Genomic DNA, 11,852 nt, shown 5'->3' with positions numbered 1-11,852 from the left:
TGGTGGTAAATCTGCGTTTGATAGACAAAAGAGATTGCATGGCTTTATCCCTGGTACCAGCTCTCATTCGTTGTGGAGCAATCAGTTCCCCTTTGCTGAGCTCTCCGATAGGGTGTCTCAATACCTTGGCGATATGCTCATGACTCGCCGGATTGGGGTAGAGAGTTTAGGGAAGTTCATCCATGTTAATATTCTGTTCTCGGCTTCTTTTATTTGTTCTTGTGTCTTTATTTTAACCGAGTTTGATGTTCTGTAGATTGTTGCTTCGCGACTAATGTGTGCTGGTCGGACGACTGAACTTATCGGTGCCGAGCACCAGGTGGATATGGATAGGATTGCTGAACTGGAGAGGACTTATAAGGAGAGGATTGCTGAATTGGAGAAGTCTGTGAAAGAGAAAGATGACGCTGTTATAAATGCTACAGTCAAAGTGAAAGATTCTGAGGAGGAAGTTGGTCGTTTGCGGGACCAGATCCGGCTTTTGCAGGCCGAGGTTAAGGACAGTGATGTTGCCAAAGGTCAGCTTACTTCTAGGGTTGCTGAACTGGAGAAAAATGGGATGGAGATATTTTCCTATGGTTTTGAGCGGCTGTTAGCCAAGTCGCTGTTTTGGCCCCGGAGTTCGATTGTGATCGTCTTGACATGACCAAGATAGTGGTCGGTGGAAAATTGGTAGTGGATGGAACTGTGGAGGATCATGGTGAAAATATCCCTCCTTGATTTCTGATATTTTAGGTTGTTTGTTTTGGGCATGTGTGTCCCTTTTGTTGTATTTTGTTGACTTTTTAGCTAATTGGTTAGCTTTTGACTGTTAATGGTTACTGATTTTTTGGTTTGGGTGTGTTGAACTTTAAGCATGTTTTGCTTTTTTGAATATATAATGTGTAGTTGTATGTTTGTTGTGTTCGAGAATAGAACGAGATAGAGAATAGGACTCATATTGATATACGTGTCAGTCTGATTTCATAATTTGATAATTTGGGCGTCTGGCCTCGTTAAAATCCTCCTTAGGTAAAACCCGTTCTTTTGGGAAAAACCTCTAAGGGAGAAAAAGAGTACATTCATCCATGAAATGTACAAGTTATGATCTATACAATTTGAGGGAAGAAATGTTCTAATTTCCTGAAACTGGATTGTCGTGTAGTGTTTGGAGCTGGTAAGCCCCCATTCCGAGCACTTTGGATACTCGGAATGGTCCATCCCAGTTTGCGGCGAGCTTTCCATGTGAAGGTCGTCTGGCTTCTTCTGTTTGTCTGAGGACTAAGTCGCCCTCCTCGAATGTCCTCGGCACCACTTTCTTATTGTGCTTTCTTTCTGCCAGTTGTTTCTGGGCTCTTTGTTTAATGGCGGCGATTTCCCTGTCATCTTCTGTCAGATCAAGCTCGGCATTTCTTGTGTTTATGTTATGTTGTTCGTCGTATAGTTCGGCTCTTAATGTGGGAACTCTGACCTCTACGGGGATTAATGCCTCTGACCCATAGACTAGCTTGAAGGGTGTTTCGCCCGTGGTGGTTTGTATTGTGGTGTTGTAACTCCACAACACTTATGGGATTAGCTCCGCCCATTCTCCTTTCACATTATCGAGCTTTTTCTTTATTGCCTGCAGTATAACTTGGTTAGCAGCTTCGGCCTGCCCATTCTCCTTTCACATTAAAATTTTTTAGAAATGAGCCGAGCTTATTATCTGTAAATTGTCTACCGTTGTCTGATATTATTTCCCTTGGTATTCCAAATCGGCATATGATTTTTTTCCATATGAAAGACCATACCTTTTCGACTGTTATTCTTGCTAATGGCTGTGCTTCAATCCATTTTGAGAAATAGTCTATTGATACTAAAAGAAATTTTACCTGACCTGGGGCTGTTGGAAATGGGCTGAGAATATCGAGCCTCCATCTGTGGAAAGGCCAGCTTACCTCCATGCTGTGTAATACTTCGGCCGATTTTGTAGAGATGGCTGCGTGCTTTTGACATTTGTCACATGTCTTGACTTTTGTTATACAATCCCTTTTCATGGTCGGCCAATAATATTCTGTTCGGATGATCTTTGCAGCGAGAGCTCGTCCTCCAATGTGGTTCCCACATACACCCTCATGGACTTCGTCCATCACCTCTTTCGCCTCATCTTTATTCAGGCATTTTAGCAGTGGTTGTGAGAAACTGCGCCTGTATAGTTCTCCTGCTATGTTTGTGTAGAGGCTTGCTTTTCGTCTGAAGTGTTGTGGGTTGAGTTCGTCCCTGGGTACGATACCTGTATTGATGTACTCAAGGAAAGGTGTTCTCCAGTCGCGGAGGTGGTTAATGCTTGTTATAGATAATAGTTCAATGCTTGGTTTTTTAAGTGTGAGTTGTGATAATGCTGATGTTTGTGTGTCTGCCCTAGTGGCGACAAGTTTGGATAATATGTCTGCTCTAACATTCTTTTCTCTATGCACATGTAAAATGATGAATGAATAGAACTTTGAAATGAGATCCTTTGCTATGAGCCAATATCACTCTAGCAAGGGATCTTTTACCTGAAATTCTCCTCGGATTTGTTGGACCACCAAGAAGGAATCACAATGTGCTGTCAAGCTTTGTACTTGGAGGTTCAGGGTGAGCTTGAGTCCCGCTATGAGGGCCTCATATTCGGCCTGATTGTTGCTTGCCTGGAAGTGGAACTGGAGGGATTGCTCGGCCTCCACTTTGTCCCCTTCTCTCAGGATTATCCCAGCTCCGCTTTCTCCTCGGCTGGACGCCCCATCCACGTGTAATTCCCAGGATTTGTTGTGTTCGTCAGGGGTTAGTTCTGAGATGAAGTCTGCGAGGATCTGTGCTTTTAATGCCGATCTTGGTTGAAATTGGATATCAAATTCCGAGAGCTCGATAGACCATTTGGTCAGATGTCCGGCCAGTTCTGGTTTTGTCAGTATTTGTCTTAATGGTTGATTTGTTCTTACTATTATTGTGTGCCTTTGGAAGTAGTGACTGAGTCTTCTTGCTGTTATTACAAGTGCTAAAGCTAGCTGTTCTATCCTTGGATACCTTTATTCCGTTGATTGCATGACTCTACTGACGAAGTATACTGGTTGTTGCATTTTTCCTGTCTCAATGACTAGAGTCGAGCTTATAGAATAATTAGAAACAGATAAATATAAGTATAAATGTTTACCGACTTCTGGTCTTTGCAGGACGGGTGGTGATGATAGAATGGTTTTGAGCTCGGCGAACGCTTTCTCGCACTCTTCTGTCCATTGAAACTTCTTATTCTTTGATATTGTTTGGAAGAAATGGTATGATCGGCTTGACACTGCTGGTAAGAACCGAGATAGTGCCGCTACCTTTCCTGCCAATTGTTGTACTTCTTTTACTGTTTTAGGGCTCGCCATGTTAAGTATTGCCTCACATTTTTCAGGGTTTGCTTCAATTCCTCGTGAGATCAGCATAAATCCAAGGAATTTGTCTCTTTGTACCCCAAAGGCACATTTCTCTGGGTTAAGTCTCATATTGTATGCTCGAATCTGTTCAAATACCTCCCTGAGGTCGTCGCAGTGTGACTTTTCCTGTGTGGTCTTGGCGACCATATCGTCCACATAGATTTCCATGTTCTGACCTATTTGATGACGGAACACTTTGTCCATCAGTCGTTGGTAGGTTGCACCTGCATTCTTTAGACCAAATGGCATTACTCTATAATAAAAATTTCCGTGCTCAGTTATAAATTCTGTCTTGCTTTGGTCTTCTGGATGCATGAGGATCTGGTTGTAGCCAGAGTATGCATCCATGAAGCTCAAGCTTTTGAAACCTGAATTCTTCCTTACCATTACCACGTTTGAGAGCCATGTGGTGAATCTGATTTCTTTGATGAAGTTAGCTTTAAGAAGTTTCCCAGTTTCTTCTAGGATTGCCTTTGATTTTTCTGCCCCGAGATTCCTCTTCTTTTGAGCTATAGGTCGGCTTGTTCTGTCGGTGGTGAGCTTATGGCAGATAATATTTGGGTCTATTCCTGGCATGTCTGCTGGGGTCCAGGCAAATAAGTCGTTGTCTTGTAGTGCTTTTATGAGCTCTGATCTTTCTTTTCCTTGTAGTGCTTGACCGATGTATGTGACTTGTTCTGGTTTTGACGTCAGTGGGATTTCCTGGAACTCGTCTGCTGGTTGAGGCCTTTCTTGGGTGTCCCCTCGAGGGTCAAGCTCTGCTAGGGACAGTACCTCATTTGTCTTGTGAATTGCTTGTACCTCTTATTGGAATTCTTTTCCTGGAGCCGACCTCTTTAGGCTTGCATTGTAGCATTGCCGAGCTTGTTGGCGATCTGAATGGAGTGTCGCTATCTTTTCGTCCTGTGCCTGGAATTTGACACATAGATGAAAAGTTGAAACTACTGCCCTGAACATGTTCAGGGCAGGTCTTCCGAGGATAATATTATAAGGACTAGGGCAATCAACTATAAGATATTGTATGTCAATGATCCGTGACGATGAGTGGTTTTCCATCATCGTTTTTAGCCATATGTAACCCTTAATTGGCACCCTTTCTCCAGAGAATCCGACTAATTCTCTGGATGAGGGTTGTATGAGCCTTTCAGATATTTTCATTTTTAGAAAAGTAGTGTAAAAAAGAACATCGGCACTACTACCTGGGTCCAGAAGAACTTTTCTTACCAATAGTTCGCCTGTTTGGATGGAAAAAACCCACTAGGTCGTCTGAGTGTGGTGCGGCCGAGCATATGTCTTCCTTGTTGAAAGTAATTTCTAAGTCGGGTACATTTTCGTTGTTATGTGGTGTTGTTCCTTCGATTGCCAGCATTGCGCGGTAGCTACGTTTTCTCGCCGAAGTTGTTTCGCCTCCCCCGACAAATCCTCCGGATATGCAGTTTATAACTCCTTTAGGTGGGGTGTTGTTTGATCATTTATTGGCTTCCTTGTTTCCCGAGGCTTGTTGGCACTCTTCTTTGTCCCTATCGTCCTCTTTACGTTTCCTTCCTTCGATGTACTTATCTAGGAGGCCTTGCCGAGCTAACCTTTCCAATAGATCTTTGGCTATCACGCACTCATCGGTTGTGTGTCTGTATTTCTGGTGGAAGGCACAGTGCTTGCTTTTGTCAACGAATCTCTGGTCTTGATAGCTCCCAGCTCTTGCGGGTGGTTTTATGATTTTAGCATTGATTATTTCTTTGATTATCTTTTCCCTCCTTGTGTTGAATCTGGTGCAGTTGTCGAATTTTGGGGTCAGCTTGAATGGTTTGCCGAGCTCTTTGTTGTTCGCCGACCTTGGCATTCTGTCGTCCTCCCTTCTAGGTTTTCTTTCTGTTCTGTTGGCCTCATAGAGTTCTTCAATCTCCATCTGTCCAGCTGCTCTTTCTCGGAACTCCTCTAATGTCTTCAGCTTGGTGACTGCGATTGTCTCTCTGAATTTTCCCGGTCGGAGGCCGGCCTTGAGGGCATGTAGGTGGACAGCGGGGTCCAGATCGGGTATTTCCATTGTTGCTTCTGCAAATCTGGTCAGATAGTCTTTCAGGCTTTCTTGGGGACCTTGGCGGATGGTGCCGAGATAATCGGATCCGTGCACGTATATCCGTGCTACAGCGAAGTAGTCTATGAAGGACTTCGCCAGTTCTTCAAAGGAAGAGATCGAACCTGCAGGTAATTTTGAAAACCAAAGTAACGCAGCGCCGTCGAGGTAGGTAGGAAAAGCTCTACAAAGAACAGGTTCATTGTTAGGGCCATTGAAAAACATCATAGATTGAAATTTCTTAATATGAGCCTGGGGGTCACCAATCCCCTTATATGGCTCAAGCGAAGAAGGTAGCTTGAAATTCTTTGGCATTTGGTAGTTGGTGATTTCCTCCGAGAAAGGGTTGTCTAAGGTAAACTTCTCTTTTGGTGGGTTTACACTTAGTAGGTCTGTACTGCCTTTGCTTGGGCCCTTTTCATCATGCTTATTGCCGCTGTTCTGGGTGGACAACTCAGCAAGTCGTTTGACTTCTGCTTGTAGTTCGGCCATCTGGGCCAAGAGTTCGGCCTGAGTGAGCTGGTGGATTCCGTTGTCGGCCATGTTAAAAGGTTGGAGAAACCTGTGTAAAAGAGAAAAAATAAAGTGCAATATATAAGGAAGAGTGGGGTTAGATTAACTGCTTCGGGGTGGTCGCCAAATGTTCCGTCCTGGATGAACTGAAGTATACGACGCCTAAGTTATCTGCTTGATGTCTGGAAAGAGCTATATGTCGTCCAGGGAGTGGCGTTATAAGAAAACCTCGGCCTCTCGAAATATGGCGGCGGGAGCACCTGCAAAAAATACTCCAACGCTCAAGTAAGAATGAGAATTATCAGAGAGTAAATGAAACAAACTAAAGCGAGTTGTGTAACCTCTCTTTTCTGGGCTATTGGTGTTTGGTTTTATAGATGAATGCAGTGTCATGTATTGCTTGTTTGTTCCGATATTAAGGGTTTAGATAGTGAGTTCCGTTGCTGTTGATAACGGCTAGGGGATAGTGTTTGACTTGTGCGTGTTTTCGGTCAAGTGGTTGCTTCAGATGTGATTGTTTGTTTCCGAACTTTATGGCCGATTTTAATTCTGATCTTATCTCCAAGTTTATGGGGTACACGTCAATAACAATTATTTAAATTGATCCTCAAAATTTTAAAATACTAATTTAATCCCTAAATTTACTATTTATAATTTATTTTGATTGTTTAATTTTCTAGACAAACGAACACTACTAATAATATAATCTATAACAGTCATCACCAATAATAACATCTTTCTATAAAATAATAATTTGATTTGAAGTTATATATATATATTTTTTTTGTTTCCCACAGTATCCTCCAACCCGACAGGTCAAGAATTAATCCGCAGATTTGAACTCCATTTAAGGGTCTGCCGCTGACCAATGGGTTGCTGCATGCACAAGGCGGGATTCAAACTCCCGACACTTGCTTAAGCGAACGAGTAAGCTGACCACTCGACCAACCCAAGTTGGTTTGATTTGAAGTTATATATTTTGTGGTTTTGCACAAACAAGCATTCTAAACAATTGTATGTTATATGATTAATGATCGATCATCATCACCGTCAGTAAGATTGATTGAAATAGCAAGGTAAATTGAAAAATTAAATTGCTGTCTTTTTTCTTTTATTTATTAATTTTGTATACCAGTTTAAGTTATCAGAATAAAATTTGTACTTTTTATTATTTTTTGTCTGATACATGGTATCATGAAAGGTTTTGAATTCTGTATCCTAATTGCAGATTCATTTGGTCTTGATTACCTTGTAGTACAGTACTTAATTCTTATTAATTCCATAACCACCATATGAAAGCCCCCATAGCATGTGCATCCCACAGATATTCACAACCGCAATTATCTGCATTTGTTTTCCCCCTCTGAAAACATAGGCACGTGTAAAGCTGCATATCGACTATATATAGATTTTTTTAATTTATTACTAATATTTTTATCTGTAATAATATTATGGAAATATATATTTTTTAAAATTACGATCTAATTTATTTTAATAATATAGAATATGCATGACACAATCATAATTAAAATTCAATCTAGTCTACAATTAATTAGCATGAGCTCATATATTATAAGTTTAATGTGATTAAATATTTTTTGATAGATTTATCGTCATGAACATATTTTAAAAATAGAAATTTAATTTTGAATGTAAATAAAATGTTATGTTATTCCACACTCTATGCATACCTCACAATTTAATTTTAAATGAAACTAAGAACAAAAGAAATATATACTTTGTAGGTATATAAAAATGTTATACTATCAAGTAATTAAGCATAGTAATTATACTGTAAAATTTAATCAAGAGTAGTTTGGTTCAAACCATAAGCACGATTAGGATTGAAGGCTTTTTCTCTCTATGTATATAAAAATATAATTAGATATTAGTATAAAAAATTATATTGATAGTTATAAAATTAATTCAAAATCAATATTTTTAAACAATTGAATTTTGATTTTAACTTTTAATCATAACATTAGTATTCTCTTCCAATTATATTTAATAAATATTTGAAAGAAGAGAAATAAAAATATAGATTAAAAAGATAAACAGTAAAAATTTAAAACTAAATAAAAAGCTAAAAAAATATGTATATAATAATAATAACAATATGAGAAAGTCTAGGGAACCAGCACTTTTATTGAAATTTGACCAGCACTTAACCATCAAAAGAAAAATGATTAATCCTACACCATTAGATGTCATCTCACACTGTTAAAAATATTGATGATGGCTAACTAATGGCTAAACATCACTGTAAGACCCAAGACTTTTGAAAAGTCCTATTTTGAACTAATCCCAAATTATATATATTTATTTATAGTTTTAATTTCAGAAATTATTTTTATTGAAAAATAATTAAAGGCAATTAATTGGATTTGAAATAAATTAAGGTATTTATCTAAACTCTATACCTAAGGATTATTTTCCTATTTATGATTTAATGTTCTAGAAATTTGAAAATAATGGGGTTTGGCTATTTAAATTAGAATTTTGTCTAATTTTATAATTATTGAGTTATTTTCTATATTTAAATTATAAAATTGGTAGTTATGAAATAATAAGAATTTTATATGATTTGATTTATTTTAAAATATATTTTTCATTACAGAGTTGTGATAAATAGATATTGATGCAAAGAGATATACTTCTGTGATTATATGTGTCTTGTGGATGTGATGGTTTGTTGGACTGGATTATTAGTTGTTTAATTGCTTGAGTAATGTACGGTTGTTGATAAGAAAATGGGTTTGAAAAGTTATTTACTTGACTATTATGAGAAGTGGTTTTTCTTGGTTTAGAGTTAAAGCGGTTTGATTTTGAATCGGTCTGATTTTATAAATGATTTAATACCTAAGCTGGTTTGATTTTAAAAAGAGTTTTATTATTGGAATTGGTCTGATTTGAAAATAATTTGATATTGGTATTGGTTGAATTTTGGAAAGTGATTGAGATTTGGAAATTGTTGAGAAAGAGTTTGAGGAATGTCTGGATGGGACCCGAAAAGGGTGGCAGAATCCGAGTTTTAGAGGAGATGCTGCCGAAATTTTATAAAATTGGAAGTTTTGTTTGAAGTAATTGTTTAAAAAGATTTAATTCGTAGACGTTATTTGTTTAAGATTGATTTATTTAGAAAAGAAAGAATTATGCTTTGAATTGAGATTATTGATTAACGGAAAGAAGGATGATGAGGATTGATTTGAAATATGATTCCTGAATGAATTTGGAAATGGGATATGGATTGACGAATGATGATGATATTGAGAATGGCTTAGATATTGATGAATGATGAATGAATTATTTATATGGATTATGAATTTGAAATATCTGAGATACGAGGTTCCCTGGATTAAGTGCCGTCACCACGTGTACCAGGTTGAAAACTTGATACTCTATTGACCCTACGACGTAAGTGTGACCGGGCACTATATAAATTCCCGGGAATGTTACCCCCATTGAGCAATATTGATTATTTGAGAAAAAGCTATGCATAGACTCTTGGGGATGTACGTCGGGGGACAGTCTAAGGACAATTCAGACTTGTCGGGTTGGCTGGATAACCGACAGATGAGCCTCATCAGCCATAGGACAGGCATGCATCATATGCATTTGTATGCTTTGCTTGTGTTTGAACTTGTTTTGGTTTGCCTAATTGCTAAACTGTTCTTAACTGCTACTTGAACTATTTGCTGCAATTGCTACTTACTTGTGCTTTCCTTGTCTGTCTTGCCTGTGTTTGTCCTGGCGTGCTACATTTGTGAGTGAACTTTGGTGCTGAATTAATGACGGTGTTGTTTGATTGCGTGGTTGATTTTTGATTGAGATTTTCTTATAAGGAAGGAAAGGTTTTGGATTTTTGAAAGATTAAATATTGTTTCTTTGAAAAAGTTTTGAACGATTTCCTATGGGTTTTAAAAGATTCATAAGGCAACGATAATCACTTAGTTTGAAAACAGTTTTTCTTATTAAATATCTTCTTATGACAACTTTGAAATTTCGTGGTGAGACCGTGTGGTTAGGTTCTCACCCCCCTACAACTTTATCTTTTCAGGAACCGGATGAAGCATTATGAAGAGTTATACTGCGTTTGGTTTATATGTTGTATTAATTAGATTATTTTCTTCCCTCGTCTTTGTTATTATAAGTTTGTAAGAGGGATAGGAGTTGTATGTTTCTATATAAACTTGAAAGTTCCTTATACAGTTTAAAACTAAATGTTTCTAATATCTCACTTGTTCATTCACTGATTTATGGAGATATATTTACTTTAAATACAATTTAATTTTCTAACTACTTTATTACAGTTTTTACAAATATCTTTATTTGATTATGTATTTAAGTATTTTTCAAAAGAAAGATTTTTGCCTCTTTTCAGTTGATTTTCATTTGACAAAGTTATTTTAAAGTTAGCATGCGCTATTTTAAATGAAGTTTTGTAAAGCTTCCTTATTTAGCGGAAATCTGTCTGTTTGCAACGCACCACTTATTTCTCTTTATGAATTTTATACCCTTTGATTCAAGCTTGAATTTGTTTCAGTATAAAGAATGATCTCAAAATTAAAAAAAAAATAGTCATTGACCTGAGCTGTCTTTATTTCTGGACTTTGTATTCTATTTCAGTCGGAACTTGTTTCGATCAATATATTATCTTTTCTTTTATTCTTTCTATCAAAATTTTCTAAATTAGATTCTTTCTTAAGATGATTTGACTCTTTAGTTTCATATTTTACATTTTGTGTATTCTACTCTAACCATATTCATTAGTTATCTTCATTAGTTATCTTGTAGATTCTTGATATCACGGCTTTTAATTTTGTGTTTCTATACATGGAAAACATAATTCCTCGATAAGCTTCAAATTCGTTTTGCTACACCATACCTTATGGCGTTCTTTTGAGATTTTGTTTGGATCTTTCAAAAGAAGTTGATTGATGCGTCCTTTGCCTAATTTTATCCACAACCAAATTTTAAATTTTTTTTATGAGAATTGTTTTTACTGTTACATGTATCTCTCTACATGAACTTCAAAATTTCTTTATATGGTTTAAACCTACATATTTGCAATATACGTCTATTCTTTTTCTGAATTATAGAAGATTTCACTTTTGATTCTTTATTTATATGTAACTTGATTCTTACCAACTTTGTTGCCGTTTTTATGCTTATCTTTGTTGGTTATGTATCTAAATGTCTTCCAAGACTCTTGAAGGAAGATTTTTGTTCTTGTTCCAAATTACCTTTATTTTACAACATTCACATAACTCCTTTCAAGTTGAATATGTTTTGATGTAATGCAAATATTTATATTCTTCTTGGTTCTTCTGAAAAATGTTTAATTCATATCTTTTCTTTTTCAAAGGTAAAATAATCCCTCCTTATGTTTTTCCGTTTCTCTGTGGACATGTTATTCGGTTATGTTTTTATACATTCTCTTGAATTCGGTAAACGACGCCATTGACTTTGATAATTTTTCTCTTGTAAATCTTATACTTTGATTCAACTTGACTTTAATTCTGATAAATGTAAAATTTCTCTCTCATTGTTTCAATTGAAGTTCTTTAAACTCTCAATGCGTCCGCCTCTTATTCGCAAACTACTGTTTGAATCTTTCAGAACGTCTATCCTTGTCATTATACTTCTCTTTATGAATTTTGTACTCTCTGACATAACATTGGAATTGTTTGGGGTACGATGCCGACCCTTGAATCTTTGAAATGTAAAGTTCCCCTTTTATTATATTGTATTGGCTTATGTGTTCTAAATTGTGTCACTCAATTTGATGTGTCGTTCCTCCTTCTCTTTTCTTGAAATGTAATTTAAATTTCTTTGCTTCGCCATTTGTA

General features: G+C 36.9%; 1 protein-coding gene across 1 annotated transcript; it reads right to left on the bottom strand.

Annotated features, from left to right (window-relative positions):
• LOC107635928 lies at positions 4,885 to 6,033 on the bottom strand. Its single transcript, XM_016339476.1, has one exon. The coding sequence runs from the start codon at positions 6,031 to 6,033 to the stop codon at positions 4,885 to 4,887; it is 1,149 nt and encodes a 382-aa protein (XP_016194962.1).

This window comes from Arachis ipaensis, chromosome B04, assembly GCF_000816755.2.
Source record: "Arachis ipaensis cultivar K30076 chromosome B04, Araip1.1, whole genome shotgun sequence".
Lineage (NCBI taxonomy): Eukaryota > Viridiplantae > Streptophyta > Magnoliopsida > Fabales > Fabaceae > Arachis > Arachis ipaensis.
Note: the sequence above shows the minus strand (reverse complement) of the source record. Positions and strands in the feature narration are given on the sequence as shown.

Excerpts from the sequence above, each read along its gene's own strand:
- LOC107635928 (XM_016339476.1), bottom strand. The coding sequence starts at position 6,033 with ATGGCCGACAACGGAATCCACCAGCTCACTCAGGCCGAACTCTTGGCC.